Raw genomic sequence first — 17,958 nt, 5'->3', positions numbered from 1 at the left:
TTGTCTGGGCCGCCGTCTTTGCTTATACGTAAATAATTTTTTATTATAGATAAAAATATTATCGACACAACCACAAAATTGAAATAAATAATTAATGACGATATAAATATTAAAAATCATTTTTTTATATATTAATATAGATATAGTAAATCATGGTTTGGTATATTCACTAGGCGATGCAGATTAGCCCTTCTCTTTATGGTATATTTACAACTACAAAACTCTTAGGCCCATGTTTTCCTTTGTCTATCTAATCAACCGGCCCAATCCCCCACGTAAATCCCTCCCAACAATAAACCCTAATCCATCGCTATTTCCCTTTTCCATCTGGTTCGCCGCTGCACTGTGTTTGAAGCGCAGGTCAGCTCGCTTTCTATGCACTGCTCTTTGTAATTTACTTTCAATTTCATTGCTGAAGTTTTCTGAAAATGCAGGTCTTCATTTGGAGGTGGAAGAAGAATTTCATTGCACAGGAAGGATGAGTAAAGGAGGAGCTGTGGGTGGTGCTGCCCTCAAGGGAGGGAAGAAGAAGGCGTCGACGTTCGTGATCGACTGCGCGAAGCCGGTGGAGGATAAGATCATGGACATTGCCTCACTAGAAAAGTTCCTCCAGGAGCGCATCAAGGTCGGGGGAAAGCCCGGCGCCCTGGGAGACTCCGTTACTGTTACACGTGACAAGACCAAGATTTCTGTCACCGCCAATGACACGGCCTTCTCCAAACGGTAAACTTTAAGTTTTCTCGGCATATTGTTGGTGACGAATGAAGTGTTTGTTTGCAAAAGCTTAATTCCCTTTTCAATTTAGAGAATTGGTGTCTTTGCTGGAAGGAATAAACGAATTAGGGCTTCAATCTTATGAAATAGATAAAGCAAATATATTATACGGAATACCATGTAGTATATTAACTGTATAATTTGCATTTTATGTGATCAATTTACCAAGAATATAGTAAATTTCTGGATTATGCTATAAAAGTGGATGCCAGTGGAGCTGATTTTATGCCTAATTTGTTTGAGTGACGAATCATTTTGAAGAATTTCTACAATCCGACAAAAAGTGAATGCCATCTGTTAGCACAGTGCGAACTGCATTCCAGACATCCTTCCAGTTTGAGTTCTATGACTTAATGTACTAGAAGTAGAAGCCTGAACGGTGGAGATGGGGAAGGAGAAGAAATACTGTTGGGTGATTTTTAAAATAAAAACTAAATAAATATAAAAACCTGAACTTATGGAGCCATCCACTGCCAGACGAGGCTCCCAAAGTTTTTGGATATTCCTCTAATTGGCATGGTTTCAGCATGAGAATTCAGTATTCCAGTTAAATTAAATTTCTTGCCACTCAAGCTAGCTATTACTACATGGGTACTCAATCTGGAGATGGTGGAATTGGGACTTATAACGAATTTATCTTCCTAAACCCTTGAGCAACTCTTGCAAGAAATCTGTGTGCCTTGCTTGAATCTTCTCCATCCCACTCTTAACTTATTTCTTTTTGCAATATTAATAGTAATGATCATGAAGGTTCCATGATAATTGTTGGGCCTTCTTTCTCATTCCTTTAGCTGGATTGTTTTTTTCTTTTTCTTGGCAATAATTTGTCCATGGCACAGGCAGGGTGGAGGGATTACCGTGTCCGTGTTAAGTGATAATATTGCCCTTGTTCGCACTTCATTTGGATGGACGCATTTCGTATTGCATTCTCTACATGTATGTTTCGCTCGTAATTCAATGTTCGATTCTGTTCTGCAGGTATTTGAAGTACTTGACAAAGAAGTATCTAAAGAAGAATAATGTTCGTGATTGGCTCCGGGTAATAGCTTCTAACAAAGACAGAAGTGTCTATGAATTGAGATACTTCAACATTGCTGAAAATGAGGCCGAGGAGGAGGATTGATCAAACATATAGTTTTATTAGCCTTGTATTTTTGCCAACTTGGTTTTGTTTTGAGCTTGTTAGTGTCCTATTCATGAATAGGAAGGAATATCAAACTTTCAACTTACAATTGTGATGATATATTATGGCAAACTAATACCTCAATAGAAGTCTTTGCACTATTTCTTGGTTTAATAGTGTTTTCGATATATTATACCATGGCCTGGTCATGGACTCCCTACTATATGGAAGTGTTGCTTGAGTGTTTACCTTTCTTTACCTCCCATTAGCGTTGACTGGTGATGTAGTGGTGGATTGCAAGTACTATGCAATTCTGTTCTAATTAAACAAGTAATACTGTTCCAATTTCCAAATACTCTCAGTTTGCCATTTTCACCTGTTTTAACTTTCACATAGCATCCTTAAGAATCAGTTTGGGGACGGTTACACCGCCTGCCTTCATGATTTTTCGCCGGAGCTTATAACACATGGGAGTTATTTATGTGGCCTCGTGAAGATGACTTATAAACTTCAAAAAAAAATGTTTGGCAATTATTATTAAAAAATTATAAAATTTTAAAATAAGATATTTTTTATTTAATCTTATTGGCTCTTAATAAAATAAAATTAATTTCACCCAACTTTTTAAAATTATATTATGTACTCTACAAGTTTAATAATTTTATTAAACAAAAATATCTTCATTGTTTGCCTTAATTCCCATTTTACTCTACAAATTTTTGTTAATATGAGATAATTCTTTATACATCACTAATACATAATGCTTTTACCTCTTGATACGCGGTTTAACATGTACATCTCACGTGATACTTTGTAGTAATATGTAAACATGACAAGTTATACTTCTCATGTTCAAGCACAGATCACTGCTCAGTAATGAAGAAAGCAAAAAGAATGCTGGTATTGTAACTCTGAACTTTCTTTGTAAAAGACAATGAAACATTATATCCAGATAGCAGAAAAGCAGCTCAGTGCTACTACACTCAAAATCTTTTTGAAGGCCAGTTTGATAGTTACAAATCCAGCAAAAGTTTGGCTGTTGAGGATGCATATGTTGTTGTTAGGGCAACAGAGTTTGATGTCAAACTAAACAACTGCTTCAAAATACGATGAGTTTGTAACTGAAGAAAGGGTGGCAACCTCTAAGTCATCAACTAAGTAGAGACAGAGCTTGATTATGTGGAACTGCCCTGCTCAGAAGTTTAAAAGACAAGTAAAAACTCATCTATAAACAATGATCAATAAAAAGAGTGTTTCGCAAGTAGGACGTGGAGTTCTCTTCATATTTGATTTATGCTAAACCTGCTACATTAACAAGGGCATGTTCATCTCTGAATATCGCCCTTCACTCTCCAACCAGACAATCCTGTACAATTCAAGAGATCATCAATGTTGAGCCTGAGTTTTAAGGTGAGCCACTGCAGCAATTGTTCTAGTATTATTGCTATCTTAGTAGGAGCATCTGTGAATTGAATAGTAACTAGGCAATTTCGAATTCCAAATGTAACAGATATTTATAGATTTTACGGCAACTATAGTGCAATACGGAAGTGTAGTAAATATGGGGCAATAAAAATTCACAATCTTTAAGTTTTGAAATAATGACACGTAAGTGAACTATTTATATCAAGTTTGCTAAGCCATGCAAAGACATGCCTGAAAAGTGAGGAAATTTATATATTCAGTTGAATCACTAACCTTAAATAAACAGGCAAACTATTACAGAACGGCTCACACTCATCTTCCAATCCCCCTTCGGTTTCCTTGATTAACAGGAGATGCAGAATTTATCTTTGTTCCCAGTTTCCTCACAGTCCGCTGGATAGCTGCTTGCTTCTGACGTCGATTGTGGGTTTGCCTTTTACTGCATTGTTCATTAAATTAGTACAATAAGCCACTGAATATCTTTATTGAGGACAACTTACCTTTCACTTGTTAACATTACTTAGGAAGGATTTATTATACAGATAATTTCCAGAGAACTTAATGGATCAATCTAAGAAAATACATAAAATTATGTCCAATAGACTAGCATGTGATGATACTTTGTGCCAAATTCTTCCAAAGGAGAAGTAAAAAATAATATTCTAACTTCCTATCCAAAATTACACCAACCTCTTCCATTCCGTTCGTCCCCACCCCTCCCCACCCCTCCAAAAGGAGTGGGCGAAAAGAAAAGAAAAACCTTCTCTCCCATTTCAATTTTATAATGGTCAATATGAACAATCTAGTTTTATCTAATGAAAGAGTCTGTAGATTTTTTTTTTTAAACTGTGAATATTTTCAGAATAGTAAACCATTTTAGTGGTGCTCTCTGAAAGGAAGGTAACCCCACTCATGATCCGCAGATGTTTAAGTCTTTAAGAATTTCCTCTGATGTCAGAACTATTTGGGTAATTCTGATATGCATCCAGTACCAGTAGAAGAGAAATGACGGTAAAAACCGTAAAATATATGTTGAACAGATAACAGTGGCTCACATTAAGAGCCATGCAGCAATTTCCAACAATTAGTTCATCCAAACCAAACTTCTGGGCCCATCTCTTTTCCCATATCTCCTTTCCGACACCATGTGCCCAGACACCCTACCCATGAAGAAAAGGAAATATTTGCCTTACCTTGCAAATAGAAGTCCAGCTGTAAGCACCATTCCTCCGACGGCCCATGAAACTCTTTCATTGAAGGGCATATCAGCAATCCATTGCCTAAAATCTTCAAGGAACCAAGTACTCTGTTCTCCAGGTGAAATCTCAGAATGTGAAGTTTTCCAGGAATTTGCAATATTGTCTAGACTACCCTTCCCACCGTAGCATAATGATTCTTCAGTATCATCAAATGAGGAGATAGAGAAACCTGCGGCGTGGCAGAGCTCAGTTCCATTAGAGACCCACTCAGACGCTCTACCACAAACAAAGTCTCCTAGTCCACACGGAGCTAAAACCTGAAACGTGATTGTCCAGTCAACAGAACATTTACTGAAAATAGATAAGATAATTCAGTGGAAAACATTTGAAAACTAAATTCTACTGTCTAAGTCCCATGTCAATCCAGCAATATACCATCAGTCGAGGCATTACTTCTAACATAAAGAACTGCATGGTGATGCTTTCTGTACTCTGACATGTCTATATGGGAGACTATACCATTACAACAATTTTGTAGACAGATCCAAGAGCATCTCAGTTAATGATGGATTAAAAATATGCACAAGGCCTAAAAATTTTAAAAATTATAAGTACATAAAACCTGCGTCATCGCATCCATTGCGAAGTATGCTGTAGCACATGCTTCATAAACTCTATCACAAAAAGAGGCACATATACGGGGAGGTCCTCGTTGTACACCCACCCGCGGATCACAAATAGAACATTCTAAAAGTTCCCATAACTGCAAGCAATCTTGGCTTGCCTCTCCGGATGAAGCAAGTCTCCTGATGGATAAGAAAGCAGGATGTGTCTGAGATACATCACAGCAGGTCTTTTTGCGAAAAACCCTGCAAAGTGTCAGATCTCTGGGACCTTTGCTTGCTTTCTTGGGGGGTTTGCCTGCATTTGAAAATGGGGGAAATCGACCACCCGGAGAAATGCAAACTTCAGTTGTCCTACCTGCATTCGTCCAAAGTGCTCAAATTAATGATGCCTGTCCACGCAATTTGTTGATGAGCTTTTGAAGATTTCTACCATAGACAACTAAATTCTAGATTTCAAATTTGTCGCATTAAAACAGAATCTTCTTCACTATGCTTCTGTTTATATCGTTATTCAAAGTGCATAGATATCACCCAGGTTGTTGTCTTTTTCAACAACAAAGGCATCTTACTGTTACGGATTCTAACTTCCCATTTCAGACTCCCTAAACCCAATATATCGTTCAGCCAATCAGTAGTCATGAATACATGAATACCAGCTCCACAATCAAGTCAGAAATATCCTTCTACAATTACCCACCCATACACAACATGAAAAAACTCTGTATAAGTCTCTTGCAATTACATTTGGTGAGAAATAGCTACATAAATTAAGTCACTTTAGGAAGTCGCTTTTGCTGCATCCACAGCCATTTTGGATAAGAAATCATCTACTACTGAATCTTAAATTACAGTTTGTCTAATCATCATGCACGTCATGATTGTGGAAGTTTTCAAGGCGAGGATATCTTTGGCTGTCGCATAGGAGGGATTGGTTGCGCTTGGTGGAACCAAATGAGAAGTAAAGATGATATCAGGGGCTGGCATACCCCATGGATATGTTTGCTTCTTTGTTTTCACAATGAAAATTAAAGTTTTCAGTTTTTCAAATGTCTGATGTACACTTTTGTGGACCTGAATGACAGAAAGGTGGTGCAGATTTATACGTCACTTCTCACATTCTGTCTTCTCTTTTAACCTTTCTTCTCTCCTTATTGTCTACATATTAAATTTGCTAAAAGCTAAAAAATCATAAAAAAATTAGTAGCTTTCAGATTAAATTTCTCCGTATACCACATGCCCATGACCTCTCTAATCTCAGCTCACTTATTCAGGAAGAGAGGAAACTGAACAACAGGTGTTCACCTTCCTCCAGATGGCATGAATGCGTCATAGGAGTTGAAAAGAATCTCATTTGTTTTGTCCCTTGGTTCTTGGGCACAGGACAGATAGCCTTCCTACATTCATATTTCATTTTTACCATGAGAAAAAAGGATATTTTATTTATCACGGATGTCTAAACTTGATCATTTTGATTGTTATAGGGTATGGATCAACATATTATTCTGCTTTGAGGACCAGCTTTAGTTGCAGACCATTTGAGTTATACAGATCCTGCCAAAGAGCGTCAAGACTAGGCCCCTTATTGGTAATACATGAAAGGCTTCCCAGTCACATGATGAAAAAAAAGGAAAATTGCAGATGGTGTGAGTTAGAATTAGTTAACAAAAAGGTCCAGTTCAAAGTTCACGTCACTGCTTTCATTGCCCAAATTTCATCCAGCAACTCATGAGTCATACCATAATTAAGGGTTGCATGATAAAGTGGCTCAGTAAACATTACAACCCATCCAAGCAAAGAGCACATTCAACCAACGCCCATACAGAAACACATCCACGAACTGAAGAAATAGACAAGCAAGAAGGAAAAATTAATAAATAAAACCCTACCAAAGAAATTTTCATTCTATTCCATCGAACACTTTTCTAGTCAGATATATCTTTCTCAGTCAATTAAAACCTAAACAACTCTACATTTCGAACAATTTGCCGAAACAATGGCAACTCGTAATGGTCCCCTTTTCGTTTTTCTCTCAGCTGGAATAATTAAGTTCCCGAAGAATCACAAAAGAAGCAAATTCCACAAGAAGCGGCAGTGACTAAAGGTACGTCGATGTGCACAAACTCAATAGAAAAACAAAGTGAAGCGGGAAAACCACTCACCATAGGCGTGCAGGAAGCAAAAATTGATGAAGGTCAGCAACAGGAAGACACAGAGGCATCGGAACCTCCACATTTCTTATCACTGGCTATTAGATTTTGGTGAGTGTATTAGCATTGATTCTGAATTTGGTTTCCCTTTAAGAATGGGAAGAGAAAGGCTGTGTGGGGCAAGTGCAAGGGCAAAGGCAAGCCTCAGTAGGAACAGGGAACAGGGTTTTCTTCTTTTTCTTTCTGCTTTTTGGACTGAAAGGGCTGAGCTCTGAGGTCTTGAGGAGGTTGTCTTCTTCTTGTAAATGTAGGATTATCAAATTACCCCAATATTGGAATACTATTTTCATGAAATAATAAATTATAAATAAATTAATTATGTTGGAAATTGATGTACAAAAATTAAGAGTAAGATTGAGTTTCTATGGACAATTTTAATCAATTATGGGTTGGAGAATTGAAAGATAGTGATGGGGAAACCCCAATTTTAATGTGAAGTGCCAAAAATACTCCCAAAAAAATGGGTCGGATAGCCTGATTCCGAATCCATTTTGAGATAGAAGACCCCAAAATTTGAGGACCGTCCGATCGAGGACGTATGCTTCTTAGATGAGGATACGTGGCACAAACAATAGTAACCACTTGGGCCCTATAAATACTTCAACGCACTGTTATTTGAGGTAATTGGCACTTTAGTTACATTCGACGTCTTTAGCTTTTGATCGCACATTTTCTATTTGATTCGATCTTACTAACTTAAGCGTTGGAGAGTCAAAGTCGGAGACGAACCCAACGAGCCTCACATGCTTTCTTGTCTTCATGATCCAACATTGTTTTGATAGAATACATGACTGACTACGAAATTGTTGTGAAAAATCGATAATTTTGATCAAGATCAGATACCACTATTGGCAAATTGCTTTGACCCGACATCAAATCGGCATACTTATTGTTTATAAATAAAATATAATTGAATAAGTTGAGTATATATCATACCCATACGACTAGCCTCAACTATCTCTAAATCAAACTTTAACATATATGTTCGGTTATTCATAAAGAAGTATATCTCCCACAATTATACAAATGTATGAAAAATGAAAATATTTTTATTAATTTCAATTATATGAACGTAAACAACATATTTGATGCCTAATATAAAAGAAATAATATTAATAAATATTTTATTCTGTTCACTTCAAATAATTAAATTTAGTGTTTATTTTCTTGAGTTAGGACGAATGATAAACTTGAGACCGCCCCAAACTCAATCAGATTTACATTTTTTACTCCAAACCCACCCAAATCAGGATAAAACCCATGCTTATCCAACAACCCTATTGTCATTGGGGGTGATAAAAAAAAAAGATTAAAATAGCCAAAAATCGCAAAAATCAACTCGAATCAAACTATTTTTCATGATTTATTTTTCAAATCGTAATTTTAAATTTAGAGTAAATTTTTATTCTCAAAAAATTTTGATTTAATCAAATTTGATCATATTCAAACTAAATATACAGTAAATATAATACACTAGTTATAATTATAAGGGATGGTTCGATGTATACTTTCCAACACCCAACTCCGAGAGGTCTTCTTGTAGAATGAAATAAGCGAGAGGTGGAGAAATGTTTTCCGTTTAGAGTGATGGAAATTTGAAGCGAGCAATCCAAAACACCATATATAACCTCAAAACAAAGAGCACAACAGAGAAGAGCCTAGCACAGCACGGCGCCAAATATATACAGATTAGAGTTCTCAAACTCATAACCAGCCTCCACACTACTTATCACAAAACACTTCAAGACACCAACTACATTCACATTATATACAGACTCACCTAAACACACTACAAACAAACTCTTCCAGGCATCAGCAGTCGACCAGCAACTTTAGCAACACAAAATTCCAGACCGATGACATTCATGGAAAATGTAGCTCTCTTTTGATCTCACAGGTCATAAGGAGGAGGAGGGCTCTTGGGCCCAACTCCGCTAGCCTTCTCATAAGCAAAAGATGCTGATCTCCGCCGGAAACGAAATGCTTCTCTGCCGCCTCCACCTGATCATCAGCCAACAAAATTTTCAGACTCATCAGCATTTTTTATCAGTGTAACTCAATTCTTAGGTTCTAAAAGGTATTATCTAGCTACATATAGCATCACCTGCAAGAAACCATGTGTAGCTTTAAACAAACAGATCAATGACTGCACATCAGTTAAACCGATACAACCAATCATGGGTGGTCTAGCAAGTTCGGCAGAAACTGTGCTTGTCAAACTAGCATTCATGATTGAGTTGCCACTATAACAGCTCTTAAACCTATCTTCTGTTGATAAAACTAGATATGGATTCTCAGAAACGTGCAGACAATCTTGATGCATCTCAAAACCGATCAATCCCACACTTAATCAATACTTTTAACATAACCAGAAATCATTGATGAATATTTCTAGATTGACAAGAATATTATTGGGTGTATACTTAATAAAGACTACACGTAATGATTCTAATTAGTTTCCTGCTTCCCACAAATGCTAGTCGTTTAGTGCCACACGAATTCATCAACAAGAGTATATGTACAATAAATGCATGGCATAAGACGTGATTTTTGCCAGCCTAGAGTAATTTTAGCAGTATGCCTGAGTACAACATGAAGAAGCATGCAGTATTTACTTGGGATGATCAAGAAGAAGTTTATCAAAAAGTAGAATAAATAAAAAAAAAAAAGTTTATTTAGCTACTTTCTACTTATAATCAGCAAAGCCAGGCAGTGAAGCACTATAAGCAAAGCATCCACACGCAATTCCAAAATGGTCACTCTCAAGAGTCAAGACTCTACTCTCACAACCTAAAATAAGCGTACCTAACTCAATTATCACAGCCTTGCATGATCCGTAGAAAAATATGGCGTCTATGCAAATGACAAAAAAACCACTACCACAGTACTCTCTATCTCTATACGTGACGAATAACCCGATTACCCTCAATTGGATTCCAAAGATTCTTCTAGAAGAGGGCATTTCTCATCCCTCACCCTGAAGCGGAGACACAGTGAAATAATGCTACTCATGCTGAACCCATTAAAACGACGGGAATTTTTTAGGTTTTAATCTAAATGCTTACCGGCAAAAGGGGATACCGGAGGTGTGCTGCCGGCGGGGGAGACCGGCGGCGAGTCCTTTTGATTTGCCTGCGGCGGTTTGATGATCATTATGCTTCTCGTCACTCTGTTGGTTGCTTCCTCCGGAGCTTCGTCGAACGATCTTCTACTGTTGGCAACTTCTGATTCTGCTTCAAAAAAGGAGAGAAATGTTAGAAAAAGTGAATAAAGCAGAAACAGAATCAGAATCTAATATCCGCATAGACCTGAACGATTCTATGTTAAATCCGTGAGCTTTTGGACAGGAAACAAGCTGATAAATTCTGCGAACTGATTATTAACAGCAAAACAACCTCGACTTTTACCTCATTTCAGCTAATTATCAAGTGATTAATCACTAATTAAAATCAGAGAAACTATATAAACAGCATATCCGATTAGATCAGAAGTTTGCTTAAACAAGATTAGTTTTAATTTCTAATACTTCCGGCATAATACAGCAACGGCGGCATACCCTTGCCGGAGTTCGTCCGGAAGCTAAAAGTGGCGTGTTTTCTCAGTTTACCGAGGCCACTGTCGGGCAGAGGTCCGGCGAGGGTGTCGTCCCAAAGCTGGTCAAGCAACCCCATAATGCGCAGCTTAAGAGATCGGGCGCAAGTTAGCAATCGAGGGGAAAAGGAGCTACTGTTAATATTCACTCGCAATCGTTGTATCAGTCTGTTATTTCGAAGTTGGTGCTGCTATTTATCGCAGAAAGAGGCGTTAAACGTCGAGCAGATATTTTGGATCAAGACGACGTGTGGTCCGTCGGATCAGATCTGGAGAATTTGATGTGACGTTGACGGCCGATCTGATAGGCACGTCAAAAGTAGATAAGATCGAAGCAGGACCCCACAGTACCATGTTGTGACGTTGACGGCCGATCTGATAGGCACGTCAAAAGTAGATAAGATCGAAGCAGGACCCCACTGCAAAGTACCATGTCACTGTTACAGGAGGGTGCGTGTCACGTGATAGGTCGTTGGCTGAATTGGAATCCCAGAACTGCCCCTTGACCTTACACTCTGCTGGATTTGGATCTAATCGAATTGTACTTTCGTTTTATGTATACCACCTATTGTCGCATATTATTTCTATATATATAAAAAATATATAATAAATATTTTTTAAATTTTAAATATATTATAAAATAAAAATAAAAATATATAAATTAATATATTATGTAAAAAAAATTATCACCTAATATAAAATTTAAAAAATTAAATAAACTATTATCTTATTAGTTTAAGAGTATTTTTTGCTTTACAAAAAAATTGATATGGCCGTGTCAGATGGTGATTTTTTTTTTAATATTAGTCTAGATATAAAATAATAATTATATAATTACATTTTTTTTATATCAATAAATTGTGAAATTCATTTATAAATTGTAAAAAAGAGATTGAGATTACAATACTTATTACAACAAACACACATTAAGAGCACGCCCGATTATACGTATTTAAAAAAATTTATAAATTCATACATCTTATAAGATGTTAGATCTTATTTTGAAATAAGTTCTTGAAGTGTTTAGATAAACTGAGATTATAAAATTTAAAAAATACGTAATGATAATTTTATAATTAATTTGAAGAAAGTTGTTAAGATTTTTAGAAACAAGTTAGAAACTATGTACTTATTTTCAATAAGCTTCTAACATTTTAGCCCTTTAAGTGAGATAAATATCCACTTATCTAATGAAACGTAAACCATAATTTTAAATTAATGCATGAGGTCTTAATCTTAACAATCATATGATTAAGACGCTATTGATTGTAATCGTTTTTTACTATTTGGTGCTATATTCCATATGATTTAAAAGTATAAAGATCGGACAGTTATGTCTATTAACGTTTTTGTGTGGGGCAGAATTGAACTAATATTTTACCTATGTCAATACTAATATAAAAAAAAAGAAAAATCATTCCACACTCATAAACGACAGTCAGTGACATCATCGTACAATTTTTTTGTAAAGTCATTAATGCCCTTCAACCGATAGAAAACTAATTCATTTACCTTTTCAAATTTTACATTAATAAATAAATTAGTGTTGTTCTTTTTTTCTTTTTTTTTATTTTTAATGCGATGCATTGATTTATATATTTTATAATTATTTTTAATATATTTTAAAAAATATAAAAAAAGTATTTATTATATAAATAAAGAAATAACGTGCTACAACAGCTCGATTTATTAAAATTGAAGACATGTATGATGGTTGATCCAGATTGTTCTTTGTTCCAAGTGCAAGGGGAAGAAAGTGACTCAAATCTATAATTTCAAACTTGAATCATTAGGTTCAGGAAACTGACATATAGCTTACCATATTCTAATTTGACGATTTTATAATTAGAAGGAATTTCTTTGTCGTCCTCCCCACCAAAACCATTAGATATTTCTTGATCTTTCCGAAGAAGACGTGAATGATTAATCATAAAATCGTCATCACGACTTCACAAAGCATAGATTGACTGTCCCACCCCCACCCCTTCATTAATTTACTATGCACCTCTCATTAATTAATACTTCTCAATAATGTTTAGGGCATCCCCAAAATTGAGGCTGCAATCTTTCATCAAGGAAGCCCAAACTTGTTAGGGATTGAACAAGAAGGCTAGGGTGTTTAAGGTTTAAGGATTGAACTCCAATATTCTTCTTGATCATAGGTTGTCGATGATGCAGGACAGATTCAATTCGCATGTCACGCGTTAAAATAGACGTACTGTTAAATCAAAATATTAATATAAGAAATTCACATTAACAAAAAATACGTCCGTATAAGCTGTTAGGGAAACTTGGGAATGATGCAGGGGTGCAAACGAGCCGAGCTCGGCGAGCTCAAGAAATAAAAACTCGACCTCAATTAACTGTTTTCTTGAAATATCTGAATTTAAAATAAATGTATTTTGTTGTAGTGGATATTGCAGTTATAACAATAAAATTGATAAATATATTATATTAAATATTTATTTATAAAAAATTATGAAAATATACTAAATTGTTGATTAAGCTTCTTTTTAGATAATATAAACTATAATACTATATTTTAATATCATCTAAAACTAAAATATGAGATATGAACTAATAATTCTAATATATAGTGAATAAATACATTTTGTTATAATAGATTTAAATTGTAACAATTTATATGCATTATACTAATATTTATTTACAAAAAAATTACAAGATTATAATTTTCAAGAATTAATACCACTAATTAAAAATATACGTAGTTAAAGTTATAGGCGAAAAATACAACTTTTTGTTGAAATTCACTGAACACACTAATCAGACACGACATGAACCGATTCCCGAAACTTTGGCAAATAATGTGAAACACTAGCAAAATAATTTAGGTACCGTATCCGTAGGTGGTGCCAAACTGCTTTTCTTCCTGTTATGTTATGTCCAGTGTCAGAGTGATGTTGTCCATGTTTAAAACATGGTGCAACGGAGCGGATTAAATTTTCTGTTGTAATATCTATTTCGTCTTCTATTTTATTAAACGCACATGCATTAAGTGTATAAAAATAATATTATATATTTTATTTAGTGAAAAGTTATATCCACATGGCGTGTGTATGTTGAATGAAATAGAAGATGAAATATGATTTGTAATAGGAAATTCGATATGATGCTAGACGACTTAAACTATAGCTACTTACATTAATAGTTGGCTACATTAATAATTTGAGAGAACAAATGCCATGGGATTGTGACTATAAGTACCAATGATCTAATGTTATTGTAATAATTGTTCGAAAAGAATGACGAAAATTTGTGACGAATATTTTATCACAAGTCTAACAGAAATTTGATGGGAGAAATAGTCGTTGCAAACTTAGAGGATGTTTGGCTTATAAGCTCCTAAAAGTATCTTATAAGATGTTAGAGCGCTTATAAGCTACAATAAAGTATTTGACAAATTTTTTTTAAGAGCTTATAAGATCTCAAAATAAGATGTTTTGGATCTTATAAATTCTTTAAAAAAAGTTAAATTTTCTAACTTTTTTTATAAGATCTTATAAGCTATATAAAATTAATATGTCATAAGACAAGAATATCCTCATTCATAAACTCACACACTCTATCTCTCTCTCTCTCTCTCTCACACACACACACACACACACTAAACATTTCATTATTGGAATTTGGGGTGGGTTTTGGAACGATTTTTTTTTGTCTTTGGAACGGTATACATGACACTAAGTTTATTTGGAGCGAATTTTGGAATGATTTGAAATCCGTCCTTATAGATGGCATTACAAAAATTTAGAAATGGTTAAGGCAAAACTGTTTCTATTTGAGACGGTAACTGTAACATTTACTGAAAACCGTTCCTATTTGAGACAGTAACTGTAACACTCATCGGAAACCATTCCTAATATTGAATTTGTCCAAATTCTTTTTATTTTTGGAATTGGAACGGTTTTTATGGATTTTGGAATGGCTACATTAATTTTGTCGGGAAACTTTTGGAACAGTCTTTATAATGCTCGTGCCTAAATTTTAAAATTATTTTTATTTATATTGGTGATAAATATAGGAACAGTTTTTGGAACTGTGATCTACAACGGATTTAGGAACGATTTTCTTAATTAGGAATATGTTTGTAAAACTATCTTAGTAATGGTATTGGGAACGATATTTCTTAATATGGAACACATATTAGAGACTGGAGTAGCAATGGTATTTGAAACGGTTATCCACTAATTTAGAACACCTGTTTCAAATGGTTTTAGCAGTGCTATGTAACGATCCGTCCTATTCCGATCAGAGAGAGGAATAGAATAGCAGCTATACTGCTCTATCCTCCTTGAACTATGAGGTGAGGAACACATGTTTGGAACTGTCTTAGTAACGGTATTTGGGACAGGTATTTACTTAAATTTGTAATATTTTCTTTACCATTACTAAAATTGTTCCTAATTTTTTAATTTTATATATTTTTTATAATTTATTAATATATTTAATAAATTTTCATATATAATTAAATTAATTAATTAAATTTTAATTAATTATATTTATAAATTTAATTAATTAAATAAATATAAAATAGTTGAATTTACTAAACATTATGAAACATGAATAATTGAGAAAAAATATTATATTAATATGAAAAAGTATTTAATTACAAAAATAAAAAAATATAATTTTTCTGACGATCGAAAAAGAGAAAATACTCAATTATTTAATAATAAATTATTATAATTAAATAAAATAAGATTGATATTGATATTATATTTATTGAAAAATATAAATTCAAGACATTATAAATTATACGACTAGAAATAATCATTGCATTAACAAAAAAAATGTAAAACAATATATCTATATTAATATTCGACTAGCATGAATTTCCATATATATTATTTTTATTAAAAAATTTAAGTAATAATTCATCATTTTTTTATAATATATTTTAAAGTGTGAAATATTATTTATTATTTATACGCAGAAATAATGTGCCACAACAACTAATAATTTCAGTAGGGCCTTTTTTTTCTTTTATTATTATTATTTTGGGTTTCTTAGCTTGCTTTCCAATCTCAACTCAGTGTTTCATCAGGCAATCAATTAGGGTTCTGAATTAACCCTAAGGAAAAAAAAAAAAAAACAAAAAAAAGGAAAAAAGGAAGGGTTTGCACTTGCATGGGCAAAAGACTTTGCGTTATCTCCTTACCTTCAATCATCAATTCTATATACATATATACTTGATTGCTTTTCTTGTATGATGATGAAGCCTTTAATGAATGCCCACTCCAAGACTCCAACCCCCCCCCCCCCCCCCCGATGACTATGGCTTCCTCATTTTACCCTCAAGTATTAGTAGCTCCAGCTTCATATACACGGGTGCGTAGCTCTCGTTGGAGAAGCAGGGCACGTGCAAGTTGGACGTGATGAGACCTCTGAAATTCTTGGAAATTGCACGTGCTCTCCTTCTCCAACACGAGTTTCTCACTCCTTTCAGCAACATTGGTTGTCCCTAAACTTTTAAAAACAGAAGCTCACTGCTTCCGGCGTTAGGAATTACGCTGCCCTTTTCTTTAGTTTTCATAATTATTTTTACCCATTAATGTTTTCTTTTACAGGGATTTTGGTTGCATATAATCAGTGATATTTGGGTGCTGCAGACAAAGAATTAATTCGGTATGAGGAATTATTGTGAGGAAGAAGTAGCTAGAGAAATGGGGTGGAGTGGGGGTCCGTGTAAATGAAGGTAGAGACAGCAAGCAACCATGCAAGCATTCAATTCAAAGATCTGCCTGCCACTGCCAGCTGATCCATACTTTTATGTATCTAGTATTCTTGCAGCGCTTGGTGGTCCATACCTTAGATTTTGAGCACACCAAAATTCACTACATTCCTCCACCACAACTCAGAGCAGCAGCAGCCCTTTTGTACCAACCCCTGCAAACCCAAATTATCTCAATCCTACAAAATTCTTACTTAAATCAACTTATATCAAACTAAAACAATTATAAAAAAAGTGTGATATATACTTGCTATATAATTGGTTATATTCTTGAAATTATACACCAATTACACAATAAGTGTATTACATTTGTCATATAAATAATTTAAATCCAACCAAATTCAACTTGAGTTAGAATTTTTCCTCTGGCTAGCACCGCAGGATCATATTTTAATATTAATTTTTTTAATTTGTTCTCTTTTATTTTTTTGTTGGGGATGGTACCCTTATGTAAATTGGTAATTAAGTTTATTTGAGGGTAGCTAGCTTGTTAGGTACACAAGCATGAGATAGAGATCAGACTTTTATCCAAATGCATCTTTCTCCAGCAAGAAAATGCTTAAAAAGAGGAAAATATATGCATTGTTTGATTCCATTTTCATTTTCAATTTACAGATTTTTGAAACGATACTAAATATATTTTATATGTACTTTCATTGAGAATATTTTATTAACTTTTTTATATATTTATATACATGTAATTTTTTTCGATCATTAATTTGGTAACCTAATAATATATCATTTTTTTATAATACTTTGATATGACATCATTAACAATTCTAAATCTTATAATTTAGAAGCAGAAAATTTAATACGGTCTAGTCAGCAAAAAATATATTTTTATTAATTAAATTCTATTTATAAGAAGAAGTCTGCATCCAGCAACCTTTGCGTAAAATGCACTACCCAAAATGGTCGAGAGGACTTCCAAAGCAGCTGTCTTAAAATGCTAGAGTTAGTCCCTCAGGGATTCGAGCTCTTACTAAGAATAGTTTATGATCTGTTCGGATAAAATAAGATTGTGTAGCGAATAAACACTAAACAAAAAAACCAACTCAAAATCATCGTAACCACTCCCACTAGACTCGCTCCACTTCCCCCCACCCCGCCAAAAAAAAGAAAAAAAAAAGAAAAAACATATATATATATATATATATATAATAATGCATTATTTATCATTTTAGATATTAGAAATATAATTTATTAAATATGTTAAAATATTAAACATAAAGGGTAGACTGAGACCTTTATATATATATAA

General features: G+C 34.2%; 3 protein-coding genes across 4 annotated transcripts; 1 reads left to right on the top strand and 2 right to left on the bottom strand.

Moving 5' to 3' along the window:
• LOC105168926 (60S ribosomal protein L22-2) lies at positions 205–2,075 on the top strand. Its single transcript, XM_011089136.2, has 3 exons — positions 205–360; positions 435–723; positions 1,753–2,075. Exons 2-3 carry the CDS (start codon positions 479–481, stop codon positions 1,895–1,897), a joined length of 390 nt encoding a protein of 129 aa, XP_011087438.1. The 5' UTR covers positions 205–360; positions 435–478; the 3' UTR covers positions 1,898–2,075.
• On the bottom strand, positions 2,799–7,605 carry LOC105168924. 2 transcript variants are annotated; one of them, XM_011089135.2, is made up of 5 exons: positions 7,307–7,605; positions 5,246–5,502; positions 4,516–4,838; positions 3,596–3,761; positions 2,799–3,263 (listed from the first exon to the last, which is right to left on the bottom strand). In XM_011089135.2, exons 1-4 carry the CDS (start codon positions 7,377–7,379, stop codon positions 3,635–3,637), a joined length of 780 nt encoding a protein of 259 aa, XP_011087437.1. In that variant the 5' UTR covers positions 7,380–7,605; the 3' UTR covers positions 2,799–3,263; positions 3,596–3,634. The 2 variants fall into 2 exon arrangements, with proteins under 2 accessions (XP_011087437.1, XP_011087436.1); XM_011089134.2 differs by having other exon boundaries at positions 5,144–5,502; positions 7,307–7,603.
• Positions 8,945–11,127, bottom strand: LOC105168923 (dormancy-associated protein homolog 3). The gene is made up of 3 exons (XM_011089132.2): positions 10,911–11,127; positions 10,420–10,584; positions 8,945–9,355 (listed from the first exon to the last, which is right to left on the bottom strand). The coding sequence occupies exons 1-3, from the start codon at positions 11,023–11,025 to the stop codon at positions 9,246–9,248; spliced, it is 390 nt and encodes a 129-aa protein (XP_011087434.1). The 5' UTR covers positions 11,026–11,127; the 3' UTR covers positions 8,945–9,245.

The sequence above is a fragment of the Sesamum indicum genome, linkage group LG8 (genome assembly GCF_000512975.1).
Source record: "Sesamum indicum cultivar Zhongzhi No. 13 linkage group LG8, S_indicum_v1.0, whole genome shotgun sequence".
NCBI classification, from domain to species: domain Eukaryota; kingdom Viridiplantae; phylum Streptophyta; class Magnoliopsida; order Lamiales; family Pedaliaceae; genus Sesamum; species Sesamum indicum.
The sequence above is the reverse complement of the archived record's forward strand: the minus strand, read 5'-3'. Positions and strand labels throughout refer to the sequence as shown.

Bases quoted from the DNA above. Each gene is read 5' to 3' on its own strand.
- LOC105168926 (XM_011089136.2), top strand. From the start codon at position 479: ATGAGTAAAGGAGGAGCTGTGGGTGGTGCTGCCCTCAAGGGAGGGAAG. The intron at 724-1,752 runs GTAAACTTTAAG...TCTGTTCTGCAG, and splicing joins GACACGGCCTTCTCCAAACG to GTATTTGAAGTACTTGACAA.
- LOC105168924 (XM_011089134.2), bottom strand. From the start codon at position 7,379: ATGTGGAGGTTCCGATGCCTCTGTGTCTTCCTGTTGCTGACCTTCATC. The intron at 5,503-7,306 runs GTGAGTGGTTTT...GGACGAATGCAG, and splicing joins TTGCTTCCTGCACGCCTATG to GTAGGACAACTGAAGTTTGC. The intron at 3,762-4,515 runs GTAAGGCAAATA...TGAACAATGCAG, and splicing joins GCTGGACTTCTATTTGCAAG to TAAAAGGCAAACCCACAATC.
- LOC105168923 (XM_011089132.2), bottom strand. From the start codon at position 11,025: ATGGGGTTGCTTGACCAGCTTTGGGACGACACCCTCGCCGGACCTCTG. The intron at 10,585-10,910 runs GTATGCCGCCGT...TTTTTGAAGCAG, and splicing joins CCGGACGAACTCCGGCAAGG to AATCAGAAGTTGCCAACAGT. The intron at 9,356-10,419 runs GTAAGCATTTAG...GCTGATGATCAG, and splicing joins TCCGGTATCCCCTTTTGCCG to GTGGAGGCGGCAGAGAAGCA.